General features: G+C 43.5%; 1 protein-coding gene across 8 annotated transcripts in view; it reads right to left on the reverse strand.

Moving 5' to 3' along the window:
- Positions 1 to 22041, reverse strand: part of RASGRP1 (RAS guanyl releasing protein 1) — a 776793-nt gene that overhangs the window by 26787 nt on the left and 727965 nt on the right. For 7 of the 8 annotated variants that reach the window (XM_081507137.1, XM_081507138.1, XM_081507143.1 and 4 more), the window contains one exon: positions 7829 to 7934. In XM_081507137.1, coding sequence (XP_081363263.1) covers positions 7829 to 7934 — 106 coding nt within the window. Of the gene's footprint in view, positions 1 to 5088; positions 5271 to 7742; positions 7935 to 22041 lie in introns of all 8 variants that reach the window. The other variant, XM_081507140.1, reaches the window with a different exon arrangement.

The following is a 22041-nucleotide window of genomic DNA, read 5'->3' on the forward strand; positions in this document are numbered from 1 at the left end:
AATGTAAATGGAATAAATGTTTCAAACAAAAGACACAGAGTGGCTGAATGAATACAAAAACAAGATCCACATATATGCTGCCTACAAGAGATGCACTTCAGAATCAGACCAAAAGTGAGGGGATGAAAAAAGGTATTCCATGCAAATGGAAATTAAAAGAAAGCTACAGTAGTGATACTTATATCAGACTTTAAAACAAAGACTGTAACAAGAGACAGGAGGACATTACAGAGTGACCAAGGGGTCAATCCGAGAAGAGGATATAATAATTGTAAACATATATGCACCAAACATAAGAGCACCTAAACATACACAGAAAACATTAACAGACATAAAGAAAGAAATTGACAATAAAACAATAGTAATAGGGCATTTTAACACCCTTACATCAATGAACATCATCCAACAGAAAAATCAGTAAGGAAACACTGGCCTTAAGTGAAACGTTAGCCTAGATGCGCTTACTAAGATATATAGAGAACATTCCATCCAAAAGCAGCAGAATACATACATTTTTCAAGTGCAAATGGAACATTCTCCAGGATAGATCACAGGCTAGGCCACAAAATGAATCTCAGTAAATTTAAGAAAACTGAAATCATATCCAGCATTTTTTCTGATCACAATGATGTAAGATTAGAAATCAGCTATAGAAAAAAAAAAATCACAAATGTGTGGAGACTAAATAATATGCTACTATACAACCAATGGATCACTGAAGAAATCGAGGAACAAATCAAAAAATACCTGGAGACAAATGGAAACAAAACCACAAAATCTATTGGATGCAGCAAAAGCAGTTCCCAGAAGGAAGTTTATAGTGAAATAAGCTCATCTTAGGAAACAAACAAAAATCTCAAATAAATTACCTAAACTTACACCTAAAGGAACAAGAGAAAAACAAACACAACCCAGTTAGTAGAAGGAAAGAAATTATAAAGATCAGCAGAAATAAATGAAACAGAGACTAAAAACAATAGGAAAGATCAGAGCTGGTGTTTTGCAAAGATAAAATTGGTAAACCTTTCTAGACTCCTAAAAAAAATGGAGAGGGCCCAAATCAATAAAATCAGAGACAAAAAAGGAGTTAAAACGAGTACCAGAGAAATGCAAAAGATCGTAAGAGATTACTACTATATGACAATAAAATTGACAACTTAGAAGAAATATACAAATTCCTAGAAATGTACAACTTCCCAGGACAGAATCACGAAGAAATAGAAAATATGAGCAGACCAATTACCAATAACAAAACTGAATCAGTAATTTAAAACAATACAATGAACAAAAGTTCAGAACCAGATGGCTTTACAGGTGAATTCTACCAACTATTTAGAAGAGTGAACACCTATCCTCAAATATTCTAAAAAATTCCAGAGAAAGGAATACTTCCTAACTCATTCTATGAGGCCAGCACCACCCTGATACCAAAATCAGACAAAAAGTTCACATAAAAAGAAAATTACAGGCCAATATCACTGATAAAAATATGATGAACACAGATGAAAAAATCCTCAACAAACATTAGAAAATCAAATTCAACAGTATATTAAAAGAATTATATATGATGATTAATTTGAATTTATCCAATGGATGCAAGGATAATTCAATCTCCACAAATCAGTCAGTGGGATATACCCTATTGACAAATTGAAGAATAAAAATCATATGATCATCTCAATAGATGCAGAAAAAATATTTGAGAAAATTCAACATCCTTTTATGATAAAAACTATCCACAATGTGAGTAATGAAGGAACAAACCTCAACATATATGCCATATATGACAAGTCCATAGCTAACATTGTACTCAATGGCTGAAGAACTTAAAGCATTTCCTCTAAGATCAGGAACAAGACAAAAGATGCTCACTCACCACTTTTATTCAACATGGTATTAGAATCCAGCCACAGCAATCAGATAGTATGGAGAAATAAAAGAAATCCAACTTGGAAAAGAAAAATTTAAAACTGTCATTGTTTGAAGATGACATACTACTATTTATAGAAAATTCTAAAGATGCCACCAAAAACTAATAAAGCTCATCAACAAATTTGGTAAAGGTGCAGGGTACAAAATTAATATATAGAAATCTGTTGGAATTTCTATACTAACAAGGAACTATCAGAGAGAGAAATTAAGAAAACAATATCATTTACAATCACATCAAACATGAATAAAATATCTAGGAATAAATCTAACTATACAGGTAAAAGACTCATACTCAGAAAACTTTAAGATACTGATGAAGAAAATTGAAGATGGAAGAACAGATGGAAAGGGATACTTATGTTCACTAATTAGAAGAATGTTGTTATGATGACCATACTATCCAAGTCAGTCTACAGATTCAATGTAATCCTTATCAAAATACAAATGGCATTTTTCACAGAATTAAAACAAATAATTCTAAAATTTCTATGGAAACACAAAAGACCCTGAACAGCCCAAACAATCTTGAGAAAGAAGAACACAGGCGGAGTTATGCTTCCTTACTTCAGACATACTACAAAGCTACAGTCATCAAAACTGTATAGTATTGGTATAAAAACAAACATGTAGATCAATGGAACAGAAGAGAGAACCCAGAAAATAACTTTGAAACTTACAGTCAATTAAAACAAAGGAGGCAGGAATATACAATGCAGAAAAGACAGTCTCTTCAGCAGATGTTACTGGGGAAACTGGACAGCTCCATGCAAAAGAATCAAACTGCACTATGCAGTCACACAATGCACAAAAATAAATTCAAAACTGATTAAGAACTTAAAGGCCTCAAAACCATAGAACCTATAGAGGAAAACATAGGAAGTATGCTCTTTGGATATGTCTCCTCAGGCAAGGAAAACAAAAGCAAAAATAAACAAGTGGGATCATATCAAACTAAAAAGCTTTTGCAAAATGAAGGAAACTATCAACAAAAAGAAAAGGCCACCTACTAAATGATGGAAATATTTGCAAACAATTATGTCCAATAAAGGTTTAATATTCAAAATATACAAATAACTCATACAACATCAAAAAAACCTGATTAAAAAACTGGCAGAGGATCTGAATAGACATTTTTTCCAAGAAGACATACAAATGGCCAACAGGCACATGAAAAGATGCTCAACATCATTAATCATCAGGAAAATGCAAATCAAAACCACAAAGAGATATCAACTCATACCCGTTAGAATGGCTATTATAAAAAAGACAAATGACAAGTGTTGGTGAAGATGTGGAGAAAACGAAACCCTTGTGCACTGCTAGTAAGAATATAAACTGGTGCAGCCACTATGGAAAACAGTAAATAGGTTCCTTAAAAAATTAAAAATAGAACTCCTGGGTATTTATCTGAAGAGAACAAAAACATTAATGAGAAGACATATATGTAGCCCTGTGTTCAATGAAGCATTATTTACAATAGCGAAGGTATGGAAGTAAACTAAGTGTTCATCAAGAGATGAATAAATAAAGAATACTTGGTGTACCCAAACACACAATGGAATATTACCCAGCCATAAAAAAGAACAAAATTTTGCCATTTGCAACAACATGGATGGACCCAGAGGGTACACACTAAGTGAAAACTGTCAGAGAAAGAAAAATACTGTACTTCATTTATACATGGAATCTAAAAACACTAAACAAATGAATATAATGAAAACAGAGTTATGTGTACAGAGAACAAACAGGTGTTTGCCAGAGGGGAGGAAAGAAATAAGTGAAGGAGAGTAAGAGGTACAAACATTCATTTGTAAAAATAAATGAGTCATGGGTATGAAATGCACTGTATGGGGAATACAGTCAATAATTACATAGTATCTTTGTATGATGACATGTCATAACTAGACTTATTGTGGTGATCATTTTGAAATGTACGTGTGTTTCTTAGCTGCATCGTATCCATCTCTTTTAGACTCCAGGGACTACAGCCTACGAGGCTCCTCTATCCATGGAATTCTCAAGGCAAGAATACTGGAGTGGGTTGCCATTCTCTTCTCCAGGGGATCTTTCTGACCCAGGAATTGAACTCGCATCTCCTGCATTGCAGGTGGGTGCTTTACCATCTGAGCCATATCAAATCACTGTTATGTGACAGGAACTAACATAATGTTGTAGGTCAATGATACTTCAAAAACAAACAAATAACAAACAAACAAAGAAAAAGAAATCAGATTTGTGGTTACCAGAGGTAGGTGGTGGAAAAGGGGGGGAATGTATGAAAGCAGTCAAAAGGTACAAACTTTTAGTTATAAGACAAATAAGTACTAGAGATGTAATGTACAACATGATAAATATAATTAACACTGCTCTATAGTATATGTGAAAGTTGCTAAGAGGATAAACTCTAAGTTATCTCACAATAAAACTTTTATCTATTTTCAATTTTGTATCTATATGAGATGATAGATACTCACTAAACTTATGAATCATGCTTCAAACCTTAAACTTTTATAGTGCTTTAAGTCAACTTTATCTCAAAAAAAGAAACGTTGAATAAAAAATAAAATCCAAGTTGCAGTTTAAAACCATTGCAAGTATTTAATTAATTGGCATTATTTTAACTAACCAAACATTTTTAAAGGTCCCTTAAAAGTGCTTAGAGGGATACTCTAGACCTATGGAAAGAACAAGAAGATTTGCAAGCTAAACTTGAACCCCTGAAGAAAAACTATGACTGTGAAATTTGTACTTTTCATAAAATGAGTTTAACTTAAAAAACCTAACTTTCGATAGACTTACTGTTTATAAAATCTGTCCTTACGGGCATGAAAACCAAACAGAAACACGAAACATAAAACCACACACATATACACACATCAACAAAGGTAATCAATATAAAAAATAAGTCCAGGTAAATTTCCTGAAGTGAATGGTTCTGATCCTTGCCTTTCTTTGGGCACAAAAGGGAGGAATGAGAATGAGATGATTTTATATTTCATTATGACACGTTACTCATCCCTTCAGTGCAAAGAGAGTCAAGCATAAGGCACATTCAAGATAAAAACGTCCTAAAGTCTGTATTTTTATTATTCGATCTAGTAGTTGAAATATTTAACTTCTTCCTTATGAATGAGGAAGGCACACAAAAAGACCCACTTTTCTTTTAAAACAATTGGGTGGACGTATAAATCAACATGGTGCCTCTTATTGTGGAGTCTATCTTCCTCCTGGTTGCTCCCCATCCTTCTCTTCACACGTCTGTTCCCCTGTGCACAGTGCCGGCTACAGTGTGTGCAGCAGATCTGTGAACCCCGTCGGTCTTCATCTGAGGGCCAAGCCTGTGGGCACACGGAACATCACTCAGGAGGGCAGAGCCACCCAAGGTCACAAAGACCCTGCGCCATAGTGGAGGCCACCTGAGCAAGGCAGGCACTGCTTCTCACTTGAGGAGATGAAGCAAGCAGCAGCACATGCAGGCCAGGACTGAGGCTCAGGCATCTGCGGGGGCAACCGTCATTGTTCGCTGGAAGCTTCAGGCACCACATCTTCATAGGCAGTGCTGTGGCAACGAAGTACCAGGACAGTTCTGACTGTACTTTTCAGGCATCCAAACTATTCAAAGCACGTTGTTAAATTTTTCTCTCTCAACAATGGAAAGACAGGAAGCAACAAGAAACGATCCAAGCTTTCTTAACGAACAATAAAAAGGGCCATTCCAATCTGGTGTGTTGAGAAGTCTGGCATGGAGGAGAGAGGGTTTCTGAGAGAGCTAGACATGGAGCAGGCAGGGCACGCTGGGTCGGCTGAGGGTCTACCATCCCTCTCTCTCTGCAGAGGCTCTGAAGCAAGGTCTCATTTGCTTCTTAGGAAAGTAACTGCAGGGCTGGATGATAAAGGAGGAGGTAGCTGTGCAGATGAGCAGCCCCATATGGGACAGAGGCCGAGGAGAGAGACTCTGGGGCCCAAACGAAGGCAGAGGCATGGGAATGGAGAGGAGAGAAGAGCTGAGAGTCATTTCTGAAGTAGGAACCCTGGGATTGAGTGACTGGCTCCGTGGGAGGTGAAAGGCAGAGAGGATCATGAGGGCTTTGATGTTGCTGCTTCAGGCCATTGGATGGGCAACAACACCATGAACTGAAATTGAAAATGAAAATACAGGTGTCAAAGCAGAACTAACGGGGCAGTAGTAGTGGAGGTGGCGAGTTAAGTTTTGAGTATATTAAGATTGAAGTGTCTATAGGACAAAGTAGTCCAAACATTTTTTTAAAAAATGGTCTGAGTTAGAGAAATGTGGACTTGAAGGTCATCAGAGGAACGGTGGTGGAAACCCTGGTGAGAAATCACCCAGGGCAAGTATATAGAGAGAAGAAAACCAGGATGCTATCCCATTTTGAAGAGGTTCTCAAAGAAAAGGCTGGAGAGCTGGAGGTGGGTGTCCCAGGAGAAGGGAGACCCAGGAAGGTGAAGTCCAGAGCCCTGGAAGGAGTCTGGAGAGGTGGGGTGCTGTCAACAATGCCTCTAAAGGGAAGTCGCTATAAACAAGGATGGAAAACAAGCTACTGGGCTTGACAACCAGGAGGTCACTGGTGACATCAGAGGAAAGTCTGAGTACAGGGGTGGAGGCCACAGTCGGGTGAAGGAGTAAGTGGGAGTTGAGAGATGGGAGATAGTGAGCATGGACTATTTTAAGAAGTCTGTGCATCACATTTCTAACCCTAGCAATGGAATGAAGAGGAGGCAGTGTTGAGTTTATTTTTAGGTTAGGGAGATGTGAATGAGTTTTAGACTGAGGGGCAGGTGCCACTGAAGACGCAGGGTTTAAAAGGACAAGAAAGAGGGGAGATAACCTATAGAGAAAGATTCTGTGAAAGTGGAAGGAAGGACGGCAGGGAGGAAGACTCTGGGTCCACAGTGGGGGCAGGTACCCAGTGGGGTGCCAAGATGGGTACCCCAGGTACAAATTAGTCCATGGAGAACACAGTTTTTTCTTTGAGTATTTAATTACTGACACTGTCGAGAACTGCTGGTACATGGAGTTCTAGTATGGTTTTAGAACGCTCTGTAGATTTGACATCCATTTATTACCTGTATCTCTCATTATGTGGAAGCCTCCCAAGGCCACTGAAATGCCACTGAAAACACCTTCTCTTAGAGGTTTATAAGGAGGCTTAGGGAATAGATTCAGTCCGGATGGCTTTTATGCTTTTGCTGAGTGCCATGAGATGAAAAGGGAGGGCTAGGGAGAGTGGTAAAGGATGAGAAGACCTATACAGCATGACTCAGTGCCCAGGACCTGTGCTTCAAGGTGCTAAACAGTCTCACCCCACCTACAGCCCATGGTGTCATCAGGCATCAGAAAGACAGAGAAAGCAGTCATTTTCCCCACCCCACTCAATTTACACCCCAAAGAAGGTCAGAATCCAGCAGGGTTTGCTTGGCGCAGCCAGTGCCTCCATCTAAAGCAGAAAGGCACCAGCTGCCCTGGTGTCAGGAAGCTCTCTTCAAAACCTGGGAAGGTTGAAGAATTTGACAGGAAAGCCAAAAAGCAGCACCCTTGTCAATTTGGATGCGATGAATATGAATTTTGATTAATCTACAGGAAAAGTAGTTTTCACTAGCAAGAGCGAACGAAGAAGACCGTGTCTGCATGTTGATCTCTTTGACCTCTTCCCGGGAAAATCAGCATCAATAACACTGCCTTGTCCAACAGAAGACACATATACACACACAACACATATCCACAGACACACATGCCATTCCCTGAAAGGACACGTGAACCCATTAACCACTCAGGGCTATGCCAAACCAACCAAAATGAAAGCATCATTCAAATTTCAAGATGCTTCTGAATCAATCCTATTTGTGAACTGCCGCCAGGCACTGGGCTAAAGGATATAGAGTGATAACTTTTTGGAGCAGTTCAGCAGAGGAAATGAGAATTCGGTGCATGGTCAGCACGACTTGCAGCAGCTGGTTACTTCGACACAGGTTTCCGTCTGCATCTGAAAACACAAAGAGCAGCATCTGAGCAAGGCCCCAGAGAGGAATCGGTTACCTGACGGGACACCTGCCAACTCCCATCACTTGTGGGGGAGACCCGAGTGCAGGCTCTGCAGGCACAGCGCCTCCTCCATGGCCTTCAGCACTGCACATCCCTCCCTTCTTTGCTTTTCTTATGCTCTTGCTGCATACTCCCCTTCCCCAAATGCCTGTTTTGATGCTCATTAATCACCCTGCCAGAAGGTGGTAGAATCGTGGGGAAATGGCACCGTTTGCACAGGTACACGTGACTCTGTTGAAAGCAGAAGTGGAGCCAGGTTTTGTGGCTCCCAAAGGGCATATGGTGGGGTGAGGGAGGAGTTCCTTCTAGGATCCCAATGAAAAGAGTTATAGTCTTAACAGATCACAGTTAAAGTACCCTGCTTTTGTAAACTGCACAAAAACACATGACCATATGAATACATTTCTAGGGATGGCCACGATCTTGGAAGGGCTCATGCCAGTGAGGGGACCTAAAATGCAAGTCTCCCTAGTTTCACGAGCAATGCATCTCTGGATGGGCATAAAGGAGGAAGACTATGGGCAAATGTGACTTTGGGAGATTATGGGTGGGTTTACAAGTACCTGTGATGATTTGTATCAAAGAGCATGGTTAGCTTCTTAATTGGGTTTCCAAATCCCACTGGTACCAGATAACAAGATTTTTTCCATACACTGGCACTGGGTATCAAGATTCCCCCTAGAGTGGTTTTCAAAATCTTTGAACACTTGCGGCAGGAAGTGTTAGGGGCTGGTTGTTCACAGACATCTATTCGCTGTCCTTCACCATGGATTGCATCACCAGGTTCCCTTGCCAGTTAATTTACAGTTGGGTTCAGCCATTGGGAAGCATCAGCAAGAGATGGGAGGAGAGGGAAGTCAGGATATTTTTCTCCTTCCCTCTCTGCTTTGGTACCACTTTCCTGACAGCTGCTACAGGTCTCTTCGATAAATGATTATACTGCTTGGCTCCTCTTTCAGGGCTCCAGCTCTCACTGGGATCTAAAACTATTCCTCTCCCTTGACTCTTTAGTCCTAAGGATGGTAGCAACCTTTGGCTATTGACAGTCTCTGGGTCTCTGGGTACAGTATCTCAACTCCACTCTCTGTAAGTAGTGCCCCTTCATTAAAGTGTCTTCACTCAAACCATGTGAATTCTGTTCCCTCTTGGGAACTTTAATGATTCAGTGGAAAATATAAAGAATATATATGAATTTTTTTTTAAATCATTTTTTGCTTTTTAAAGCACATTATACAAAAGGGGTTGTCACTTTCATTCTTTCTAAGTGTGCCAAATCGTAAATGAAGGACACAGTCCATCTGGGCTCAGAATTCAGAAGTCCTGGCTCATCCTCAAATGATGATCTAAAGTCATAGTTCATTGACTACAATGACTACATAGTTCATTAACTACCTGCGAAAATGTAAGGAACCCTGACGAGATCACTCCCCTTCCCCTCACCAAATCCACCAGTTCACCTGCACTCTGTTACTTTTACTTCTTGCCTTCCTCTGTTACCATGGAAAGCACTTCAGAAGCTAATGCCTCCACTGAGCTCTGAGGGTCTTTTTCTTAAGGACAGTGACACCATCTTTGTCCACTTTCTCTCTTCCAATATCAACTTTTCTCTCTCCTGGTTTACTTCCATTGGCATTTAAATATGCACCAGAACCTCCTATTTAAAACAAAACGAAATAAAGCAAAACCTGAAACCCTTTTTCTCTCTAGCCATCCCTCAATTTTGCTCCCCCTTACAGTAAAACTTCACTGTCATCTATTTCTCACCTCCCATCCCCTTTCAACCATTCCATTTTTGACTTCTACTTCCATTATCCCACTAAATCTTTTATTATCAAGGTCACCAATCAGGTCCATATTGCTAGATCCAAGAGTTCATTCCTCTGTCCTCATCTTACTTTATGACTCAAGTTGCATTCAACCCAACCCAACCCAAGCTGACAACTCTCTCCTCCTTCCTGGAACACTTTCTCCTCTTGGCTTCCTCAGCATCACACTCTCTCAGCTTCTCTCTGTGGCTCTTGTTTTGTCTCCTATTCCTTTGCTGAGCTCTTAAATGTCACCATGCTGTGGCTTAGTCCTCCCACTTCTTCTTCTTTTCTAACAATTTTTAAAAGTTAAAACTTAAGTTTTAAATTAAAAAAATTAATTTATTTCTTCTAGGCAGGGAAATTCATCTATAGTCCTTTGGGCTAAAATACCACTGATATGCTCGTGACTGCCCAACAGACATCTTCAACCTTACTTGGTGAATCCATATAGATGTCTAATTTCAGACTTAACTCATCCAAGCAAAATTCTTGACCTCTCCCTTCCCTGGTTCACTTCTCCTCCATTCTTCCTCATCTCAAGAAATGGCACCACAACCATCCTTTCACTTACCAAAGAGAAAACCCAGGGGTCACCCTTTATTTCTCATTTTTCCTCATATCCAATCCATTCAGTTCAGTTCACTTCAGTCACTCAGTCGTGTCTGACTCTTTGCGACCCCATGGATCGCAGCACGCCAGGCCTCCCTGTCCATCACCAACTCCCGGAGTTTACCCAAACTCATGTCCATCGAGTCGGTGATGCCATCTAACCATCTCATCCTCTGTCGTTCCCTTCTCCTCCTGCCCCCAATCCTTCCCAGCATTAGGGTCTTTTCCAATGAGTCAGCTCTTCGCATGAGGTGGCCAAAGTATTGGAGTTTCAGCTTCAACATCAGTCCTTCCAATGAACACCCAGGACTGAGCTCCTTTAGGATGGACTGGTTAGATCTCCTTGCAGTCCAAGGACTCTCAAGAGTCTTCTCCAACACCACAGTTCAAAAGCATCAATTCTTCAGCGCTCAGCTTTCTTCACCGTCCAACTCTCACATCCATATGTGACCACTGGAAAAACCATAGCCTTGACTAGACGGACCTTTGTTGGCAAAGTAAGTCTCTGCTTTTAAATATGCTATCTAGGTTGGTCATAACCTTCCTTCCAAGGAGTAAGTGTCTTTTAATTTCATGGCTGCAATCACCATCAGCAGTGATTTTGGAGCCCAAAAAAATAAAGTCTGACACTGTTTCCACTGTTTCCCCATCTATTTCCCATGAAGTGATGGGGTCAGATGCCATGATCTTAGTTTTCTGAACGTTGAGCTTTAAGCCAACTTTTTCACTCTCCTCTTTCACTTTCATCAAGAGGCTCTTTAGTTCTTCACTTTCTGCCATAAGGGTGGTGTCATCTGCATATCTGAGGTTACTGATATTTCTCCCGGCAATCTTGATTCCAGATTGTGTTTCTTCCAGCCCAGCGTTCCAATCCATTAGTGAGCCTTGATTCTACTTTCAAAATACGTCTCAAACCTCTCCATGTTCCCCCATCCTTGCCACCACTCTAGTTGTAATCATCACCATGGAGACCTACTTGACCTCCCTGTTTTCATTCTAATCCACCTACCCACTATCTGTTTTCCACGAAGCAGCTAGGAGTGAGCTCCTAAAACCCACAAATCAGGTCATGTGCTTAATATGGCTCAATGGAACCCATTACCCTTGCAATAAAGCACCAACTCCCCACTACAGCCCACAGAGCTCTCCCCATTCTGGTTCCTTTCAGTATTCCATTTCATTTCATACCATATTACTCTTCTCCATACTCCTGTCTATACCTCAAACTCTCCAAGCTTATTTCTACTTTGCATGTGTTCTTTCTTTCAATGTGGCCTGTCTTCCCTTGGACCATTCATGTCATTTATGTCTCAGTTTAATGTCACATCCTCAGAATGGTGATCCTTAAACTACCTCAGTAGCCATGATCCTGCCTGAGTTTCTTCATAGCACTTACCAATGATCTGAAGTTATCTTTTTTATATGTTTAATTTTCATTTTCTGAGTCTCCACTAGAATATAAGCTTCATGAGATCTGACCTTGTCTGTTTTTTTTTCCACAACAATATCTCTAGGGTCCAGAAGAGTGCTGATACATGTAGTTACTCATTAAACATTTACAGAGTAAATGAGTGAACTATATCAAATAGGAGACCCCTTAACTTTTCATGTTTCTTTGGATATTGTGTTTGCTTTTTTCATTAGCTATTTCATTAATGATATTTAATTGTTGTTGTTATTCAGTTGCTAAGTTGTGTTTGACTCTTTTGCAACCCCAAAGACTGTAGTCTGCCAGGCTCCTCTGTCCATGGGATTTCCCAGGCAAGAATACTGGAGTGGGTTGCCATTTCCTTCTCCAGGGAATACACCCAACCCAGAGATCTAACCTGCATCTCCTGCGTAGCAGGCAGAATTCTTTACCACTGAGCCACCTGGGAATCCCCAATGATATATAATATACACACTTATTTTCCTCTTGCCACAGCTTATAAAGTTACAATTAACAAAGTTATAATTTGATAAATCATTTTTAAGAAGTATTTATCTAGCCTGTTAAGTTTTGTAAATCTTTCATTACTTATTCTAAACTTACATTCTGCTGAGAGAGGGTTAGTACTACTAGCTCTCTGTTTTCTGGCCCACATAATTTCTGTAATATATATCTCCTGCCACAAAAATTCTGTAAAACAAAACATCCAAAATTCAGTGACTGAAAACAGTGATCTTTTATTTTCTCAAGTGTCTGTAAGTTGGCTAGGGGCTGGCTGATATTGGCTGGGCTTTGCTGGGCCTCCTCCCCTACATGCCCCCAGCTTCCTTGGACCAGTGGGCTAGCCATGGTGTGTTTTCATGGTGATGGCAGGGCGCTGTAGGGTAACTGCAACTATCCAAGGCCTCTTACCCTAGACTTGGAATGGGCATGCTGTCACTGCCACTTTATTCTGTTGGTCAAAGAAAGTCACTGCTGAACCTCAAGGCAAAAGGCAGGAACCTCAAAGTCACATGGAAAAGATCACTGACATGGAGAAGGTAAAAAACTGGAGGAGGGGACAATAACAATCCACTCTACCACAATTATGGGGATGTAAGTTTTCATTTCAGCATCAGACAATATAGTTTTTATAATGTACCTCTCCTCACAGAAGCAGTAGTGTTCCTATCCTCATACATTATGGCACAAAGCAAGAGAATCTGAAATATATTTGTAGGGTAAGCATCAGAATGTTCATAGGAGTCACGGACACAATTGCAGACATACTCAGTATGGAAAGAATCTAAAACCGGTTATCTCAACTGTTCTTTGTTTGGCAAGCATCTTTCCAAGGATGCTCACATGTTAGGGAAAGGGGCTTACAGGTGTCCTGAGTGAGATCAAAACCAAGTCACATATAGAAAGATTCCGGAACCCAAATAGGTTTATTATGGAGAAGACTCAGGAGAAATATTAAAACTATCTTCAAATGTGTAGATACTGTGTAGGAGAAAGTTTAGACTCTTCTGTAGGGCCACAAACTGTGGAACTAGAGAGGATGAATAGAAAAAATGATAGGAAAGAGAACTGGGCAGAACACATGGTAGAAAAAATTCTAATCCTTAAGCCTGCCCAACAGTGGAACCATTCCCATCACAGATGCATTCAAGAGGAGGTGGGCCAGGACATTTAATCATATTATTGTAACTGGCTTAGCAGCTGCTATTTACTGAAACGAAAGTAAAAGTGTTAGTCACTCACTTGTGTCCAACTCTTTGCAACACCATGGACTGTATGCACTGTAGCCTGCCAGGCTTCTCTGTTCATGGAATTCTCCAGGCAAGAATACTGGAGCGGGTTGCCATTTCCTTCTCCAGGGGATCTTCCTGACCTAGAGATCGATCCTGGGTCTCCTACATTACAGGCACATACTTTACTCTCTGAGTCCTTAAGTCCTACTCAATACCAGGGACTCTGCTAAGTACTTTAACAATTTTACTTCTAATTCTCACAACACTTCTAATGGTGTCAGTGCTGCTTATAATTTAAGCTGAGAAAATCAACACACAGAGATGAGTTCCTTTGTTCTGTCTGGGTCAAAGAGACAATGGGTGGAGGAGCTACGATCTGGCTGCTGGTCGGTTTGATTCCATATCCCCAGCTCTCCATGACACTGCACAGCCGTTTGTCAGAACACAGAATTCAAGTATGAAATAGGGGAAACAGCTAAAGTAGATAAGCTTTATGATCTCTTCCAGTCCTGAGGGCTACAAGACTAAGAGATGCCACTGGCATATTGGATTGGAACCGATTAATGCACATTTGAAAGGACAGCTTTCTGCATCCGACGATTTCTGAAAAACTCTCCTATATGCCTTGGTGGATGGATACTGATCATTCAAGGTGCCTTTAAAATAAGAAGGGTGCTGTGCCTAAGACTCACAGTCATAGTCACTCTCCACTTTTACCTTGCACTCCCCTCTTCCCCAGGGTTCTGTGATGCCCCCACGCCCCCACTTCGGGCATGCTAATCCTCACATGTTCTGTGGGAGGGCGGGCTGGCAAATGGTAAGGCCGGGAGGGAGTGACTCACCCAGCAAAGGGAGGCAGAGACAGAGGAGGGAAGGTGCGTCTCGGCATCTCAGTCCACACCCCGCTCCTCGGTGCCCCCTTCTCCACAGGACAACGTCCTGGTGTGTGCATTTGCCCTCATTCCCACCACTGCCTCTCCCTGATGCGACCGTCAACATCTGTATGACTTCATCAAGGAGGCACTTGCCTCGTGCCGTCATCTCAGAGAGCAGTGCTTCTTCCTTCTTGAGGGGAAGAGCCTCCCTCTGAAAGGCAGATCTCAAAGTGGGTGATCCAGGGGAGTCTACCTTCCAGTCTTCTGGATTTTATTTTGATAATTTGGTATAACTGCTGTAAGCTGATTTAAATATTTCAGTGAATAATTTAATTTTGTTTGCAGCTTTAGGCTTTTGAAAAACACAGGGTGTCATAGTAAAAATTCTAATAAGTAAAATGTGCAATGCATAATAAAATGTGCATATTTTCTCATTACCATCTGCTTCTCCTTCTACTTCAGAGGAAGCCTACTTTAAAAGGTTAAAACCTCAGTGGGACATAAAATGTCAATCTTAGGTACTCCATCATGTGACCAGAGGAGCAATGTGTGCTGCTAGTCGAAGACCCACCCAAATCTGTGGTCCATTTGCTCCACAGAACAAACAGGAAAGCCATGTCACTTCTAGAGAGTCATCTCTCTGTGAGCCAACACTTGGGTTTCCATCATTCGACTCAGTGCTGGCAACAGCCACACTTCATGGGATCAAAGCATCTCAGGGTGGAAATGACTTTAGCTACCTTCCACCTCAACCTTCCAACTGATGCATGACCCCCTCCCCTAAAAGTCATCACAGGTAACGCTCTGTCTATACCCTTCCAATGACAGGACACAACTCTCTAACTACTCTACAGAGCAACTTTTCATTCTACTTCAATTAAAAACATTTTATCATTAATTGACTCAGTGCAAGGTACAGTCCTAGGTACCAAAGGAGGTGTGAAAAGCTGCAAGAAAACCCCTGTCCCCGAGGAGCCCACAATCTAGTGGGGGAATAAGACACACACTCAAGATACTTGAACATCATATCAGGCCATCAATGCTAGAGGTGAAACCTGTGGAGACCATGCTGAATGGTGGTAAAGTTCTGGGCAAGAAGATACCCTATCCAGTCGTGGTGACTCGGGAAGCATCTCTTGATATCTGAAGTGAGGTGACCCAGCATTTCAAGAAGCCATCTGCTCCAGCCCTCTGCCTCTCTGTTGGCCTGTAGATGCCGTTCTTCCTTTCTGTGGTTTAATCTTAAATAAGCTGTTTGCCTCCCAGGGTGACTTTCTTCTCCCTGGTGATGAGACTCCTGTGAGAACAAAAAACCTGCAAAGGGCTGCATTCTAGGCCCCACTTCTTGCTGACAAGGGGTGGGGGTAACTTTCCTTACATGTGAAGGCTTGTCTGGGGGGTGAGGTGGGAATGACTCATTGCAAGACGGACATAGAACATGTCCACACCACAGAAACTCCAGAGCAACATCTCTTCTTCCCCTCTGCTTTGGTTACCAGGGAAATCTCTTGAGTGTGAAAGGATTTGGTAGCTCAGTTGGTAAAAATCTGCCTGCGATGCAGGAAACCTCGGTTCAATTCCTGGGTGGAGAAGACCCCCTGGAGAAAGGATAGGCTACCCACTCCAATATTGCTGGGCTTCCTTGGTGGCTAAGAATCTGCCTGCAATGCAGGAGACCTGGGTTTCATCCCTTGGTTGGGAAGATCCTGGGGAGAAGGGAACGGCTACCCATTCCAGTATTCTGGCCTGGAGAATTCCATTGACTGAGGAACTTGGCAGGCTACAGTTCAAGGGGTCGCAAAGAGTCGGACACGACTGAGCGACTTTCACTTTCAAAGGCAGAAAGTCAGAAATTGGTAACTGAGGGTAAGAAAGCTGTCAACACTGGGTGGGGAGGGGTGCTGGGCTTAGTCGCTCAGTCATGTCTGACTCTTTGGGACCCCATGGACTATATCCCGCCAGTCTCCTCTGTCCATGGAGATTCTCCAGGCAAGAATATTGGAGTGGGCTGCCATGCCCTCCTCCAGGGGATCTTCCCAACCTAGGCATCGAACCCAGGTCTCCCACATTGCAGGTCAATTCTTTACCAGCTGAGCTACCAGGGAAGTCAACACTAGGTGTGCTGAAACCAGAGGCCAGAAGGTGGTAATGGGAAAGCTTGTATCAGAAGGCCGGGGTGGGGGGCAGGGTTGGATCTAGAGCCTAGAGCAGGACTGCCTCTGCTAATGCAGATCAGTAAGTCCAGAAACAGAAGAGGCTGCTCCACATAGAACCTGCCAGGTACACCCAGAGTTCTGAATGGACTACAAGGCAATAAATGTTCCAAAGAAATGAACCCTACTTGACAGCAACACTATTATACTCATCAAATCCTATCTGGAGAGTGTAGAGAAACAGGCAAGCTGAAAACAAGTTTACTGGTGTGTTGTTTGCTTGGTTGATTGATGTTTTAGAGCCTCCAGCTGCAGCTGGGGCAGGAAGTGCATGTGAAGAAAGAAACGTGGTGACACACACATACTTTGAACTCTCAGAGCTTCTACTACCCAAGCCGCTTACGACATGTATCGGTACCACCTTCATCTTGGTGTTTTCTGGTCCTCAGCCCCTCCAGATTTGGGGGAAGGCTACAATTAAAGAATGGAGTCTCACTTCACAGGACAGGTATGCTAACCAGCATGGCTGCTGCTGGGGATGCGCTGGTAAGAGTTTAAACAACAGCTCTCCTTGGAGGGTGAGGGGGACTCTGATTTGCAGTGTTTGCAGATTTCTGTGGTGTTAACGTTCCCGCTACGGCCAATTCCAAGCCACCAGTATGAAGTCAGAGTGGGGAGCCGGGAGGAGATGCTGGCAGTTGGCTCTCAGGCCGGGTGCGGCTGCTCCTAGATGCCATGGCTGTCACTCGCACCCATGGACCTGGGGTCAGCTTCCTTCCTACCTGGGTATCTCGTTCCCAGTGCTCCAAAATTCGCTTCCCCCTCAATCCTGATCTCGTGCCCTCTGGGCTTGCCTGGTGTAACTGACAGGTTAATCCCTATCATTACAGACCCTGGGAGGAGAGGACGACATACGGGAGCACCTTTTTAGATGTCTTCATTGTAACAGTGACTTCTTGGAGTGCTTACAGCTCTCACCCAGGGATGAGCATTTTAACGTAGAGTGGGAATTAGGGACAAGGGAAGTGCCCAGCTGCCCATGTATCTAAGCCTTGTTCTGGGTTCCTCTGGGGTAACTTGGTACATCATACCCAGACCCATGGTGAGTACCCAGACCACATGACTGAGAAAATGTAGGTCTAGTTGGAATATTTTCTATTCCTTGGCCCAATACACTGTCCAGGAGCCCTGAAGATCTTGGTTACAAGTAGATTTTAATTACTTATTTGCACTGGCTGGAGGACACCATGATGTAGGACAATACAAGGCCTCCATGTAACCGTGACCTGCAATTTCATACTTTTGCAACAAGCCTTCAAGCAACATCCCACCCAAGTTGAAAAGGGCTGGGCGGGCTCATGTCTTCTCAATGGGGCTGCTGATAGTCAAAGCCAGGGATACAGAGGACAGGAAAACCTGGCTCATCAACGCTTGATTTTCTCTAATCAGGCCTCTCTCAACTACTGTCCCAGGTAGGCCAACCTGGAGGCATGTGGTAAAGGAAAGGGACTGTATTTGCTTCCCATGGGTTTTTGGATTTATTCACCGTCCTGCTGGGTCAGGGTTGGGGAGCAGGAGGTGGAGAGGGCATTCAGGTTGCCTAGCATCTGGATATACACACCCATTCGTGTACATGCACAACACGTGCACACACAGCTGCCCCTGACACCCCTAGAAGCTGGAGAACTCTTCCTCAATGCAACACCTGAGAGCAAGGCTATGTTTTCACAATACTGAAGTTCAATAAACAGAATCACCTCTGCTGAGCACGTGAGTCGTACAACTCGGTGAGGAGGAGGCACCGAGGAGATGATTTTAAAGATGAAGACACTGAGGTATCACGCGTTGGCTGTGGTCTCAGGGCTGGTGAGCGGAGGCAGACAGGATCGGCCCTCTGGCCCCCAGCCCAGGGCTCTATCCTTAGAACCTGCCTCTCCTTGGGGGATTGTTGGAAGGTGAGCAGGGTGAAGACTGGGTATACTGCAAAGAGCTCTGACTTTCAGCCATCCAAGCTACCAAGTTAAATAAGCCTCTCACTCACACCCACTTCTCTTTTTCTCCCTGAGAAGCCCTGCACCTGCAGACCAACCTTGTCCTTCTCACTGCAGTCACAGTACAGACATCTCCCTGGAGACCTGAACCCTTAAAGCCACCGCTTGTCATGATATCACGAGGGCTATCATGGGCACCATTTGGCTAGGATGTCCAGACCTAGGAGAGCCTGTGGCCAGTGGCCACGTAGGTGAAAATGCCCAGTCCCCTGAGAGCTCACAGCCCCCGTGTGGCCCACCTCTCCCACCTCTTGCAACAGACTCTTCACTTCCTCAGCCAAACCAGACAGCCACAGGGATGGTCCTCCCTGGGCATGGCTCTTCTTTCAGAGCACGAAGCTCTATGTAAAGGATGACCTAGATTTCTTGGATGAGCGACTGCAATCTATAAATGTCTAACCATGCGCACAAAATCGCCTGAAGTGGAAAAGAGCTTTTAGCTCTATTGCCTCGACTGAGCCAGCCAATAGCCTTCCTTGGGGACTGCAGCCTCCATCCGGAACATCACGTCTCAAGAATGAGGGATCTGAGAAACGTGAGGGAAGCTGTCCTCTTCACTTCTGCAAACTGGACACAGTCTTGGGTGTGGACATGGGGAGGCTGCACCGGCGCTAACAGACAAGGGGTAGGAGGATGCATGACGGGTACCGGGCAGGCCCGGTGATGGGACTCTGGGACGAAGCCATGACCTTAAATTCTAAGAGCCACTTTGGAAGACAGCGCCCACTGAATACCCTGGGTGGGTGGTTGCTCCTCCAGGGAACATCCAAGTCCCCAGGGAAAATCAGATTATCTGGCCAGGCAGAGACGCTGGGATTTGAGTCCTTGGTGAGCTGCTGTCAACGCAACCTGCCTGGCTCACGGGGTGACTGTCCCCCTACAGGAAGTGCCTGGTGGGGAGTGGACGGCAGTAGGGCCCCAGCTCAGCTTCCCAAGGAGGATACAGAGAGATGCCCACAGATGGCTGGAGGCAGGCCAGCCCGGGAGGGGTGGGCCCAAGACAAAGACACGACACCACCGGAGAGGAATCTGGGGCAGAGCGCTGCGAGAGCTCTTCTTGCTTACTGGAGCGCGCTCGCATTTCTTCAGTCTTGTCTGCTAAACCCTCAGCCTTTTTCTGGCATGTTTGTTGACAGGCTGAATAGGCATTAAGAAGCAACTTGGGAATGTTCCAAACATTGACCCAGTGAAATAACACAAGGCCTGAGACTTACTGGATAGCCATGAACTCAGCCTTCTTCAGAAAGTTTTTCTGAATATTGACTTGATCCTAACAGCCACCTGGATAACCTCATTCCAGTGTACCACAACAGGGCTGACAACACAGTCTCACCGCAAACTGTGCTTTCACCATAGAAACTGTCCTTGGCTCATAATTCTCTGCAGTGAACAGTCCTGGACAAAAACCATCATCATACCACCATGTACAGTCAAGAGAACTGAGCAAAGCCTTTTGTAATCAGATAGAAGTTATTCTGAAAGCCTCCTCACTCCTTCGTTGGTTGTAGTTAGGATTAGATTACCTTTGATTAAATATAGAAAAATGCTTGGTAATCCATTAACCACTGTAACAGTGATGAACTATTCCTACTTCTCTTGCTAGGGTTGGAACAATATTTTTTCTCTTTGCTCCTGTTAGGCTTTGGTTATTCCAGAGTGGGACAACGATTTTTCACGAAATACTTCTTTCTAACCAAAACTGAAAGAGGGGCTATCCACAGCGGTTGGTCACACCGTCCGTGCCCATGAGATGGGACATGGTTTCCTCTAAGCATGGTCCCCATCCATGGCAGAGGGAGCAGAGGCATCCAAACTTCTTTCCAGTTCTAGGTTCTAAATGCAACCCGTCCCTCAGGCCCTCAAGGCAGAAGGATTTCTCAGGGTTTACTGAGGTACTAGAGGGAAATCTGCATGAGGACCCAGGAATGACTTTGAAACAGAGAACACAGGTGGGTGAGGAATCTCTTACTAAAACTGAAGCAAAGGAAAAAAAAAAACAACACAAAACTGCCCTTCACTCAGGTGCCAAGAGCCAAATAAGAAAATGTTTCACACATCCCCAGTCATGAAGCAGGGCTGTGTCACTGACTTACAGACAGCAAAAACGCAACACTGAAACTCTCAGGGCTGGTGTCAATTGGAACACACAAGATCCAGGAGCGGTGTTTGGTATTGTTGGAGGAAATACAGCATCTAATGGGAATAGATGAGCTACATTCAAAGTCTCACCTGACTCTCTCTCCCTTGCTCACTGTCTCTCTGTTTCTCTTTTTGTTAAACATACATGGAGTGTTTCCTGGGTACCAGGCACTGTCTCAAGAGTCTTCACATATACCAACTCTACGAGATAGGTGGTACTGTCATCTGATAGATGAAGAAATCGGGGTAAGGTAACTTGCTGGAGTTCAGCTCCTAAACAGTAATCCTGGGATCTGCACCCAGCTCCCGGCCCTGGAACAGCTCTGTCATCTCCGAGCCTCCACCTGCTCGCTTGCAGAGGAAGAACTTGATAGCATCTTGTTTCCATCCCTCTCAGCAGAGAGATAATCAGGAGATCCGTCAAGATAAGGAAAGCACTTTGACATCTTTTGGGGAGAACAAGGTCCTGAACTAAGTCCAAACCACTATGATATCTGGTTGACTGGAAGGTCACAAATACCTAGGCTGCCTGACAGTAGTCACGTAGCACACAAGCCTTCACTGCACTGTTGAAGTACTAACTGCACATTTATGAGTGCTTTCTCTCCTCACATGTTAGCTCATCTCACACCAACTCTGCGGGATGAGTATTATCTTTATTATTTGATAGATAAAAAAGCAGAGAAAGGTGAAGTGAGCTGCTTAAAGTCACACAGTGACTTAAAAGTGGTGAGTGCCTGACCTGAGTCCAGGTCTTTCGACTCAACCCCACCCTTGCCACTGTATCCTGCTGTCACACACTCTGGGTTGTGAGGATTAAAGGCACCTCCTTTCTGTCAACTCTGGAGGGTTTCTGGTGCCAGTCTACCTGGGCAAGTAGCTGAGCATCCCCTACGCCTGTGGATGGGCTAGGCTATTGCAGTGTAAGCTCTGATAGTTGTCTTGTTTTTTTCTTTTTTGTAGTACAAGTGCATGACCGAAGGTTTGATTGCCGAGGCATCCATTTCAAAGAGGTGACCTTCAAAGATGGCTGTCTCGCAAATAAACGCACTGCCAGCCACAAGACTAGATAAAAAGCCAGGCTGCCGACTGGCTCTCCATCCCAGGCTCCTTGGTTTTAGAGATTGTGGTTGATTTCAATAACTGACCATTGAGCTACTTGTTTTTCCTTTCATCATGCTTTAAACTCCTGCCCTTACGTTTAAAGTTCACCAATAAAGAGTGAGATCTGCCCCCACCCTCAACCCCAAT

Source organism: Giraffa tippelskirchi, chromosome 7, assembly GCF_054371585.1.
Source record: "Giraffa tippelskirchi isolate mGirTip1 chromosome 7, T2T-mGirTip1v1.2.pri, whole genome shotgun sequence".
Taxonomy (NCBI): Eukaryota; Metazoa; Chordata; class Mammalia; order Artiodactyla; family Giraffidae; genus Giraffa; species Giraffa tippelskirchi.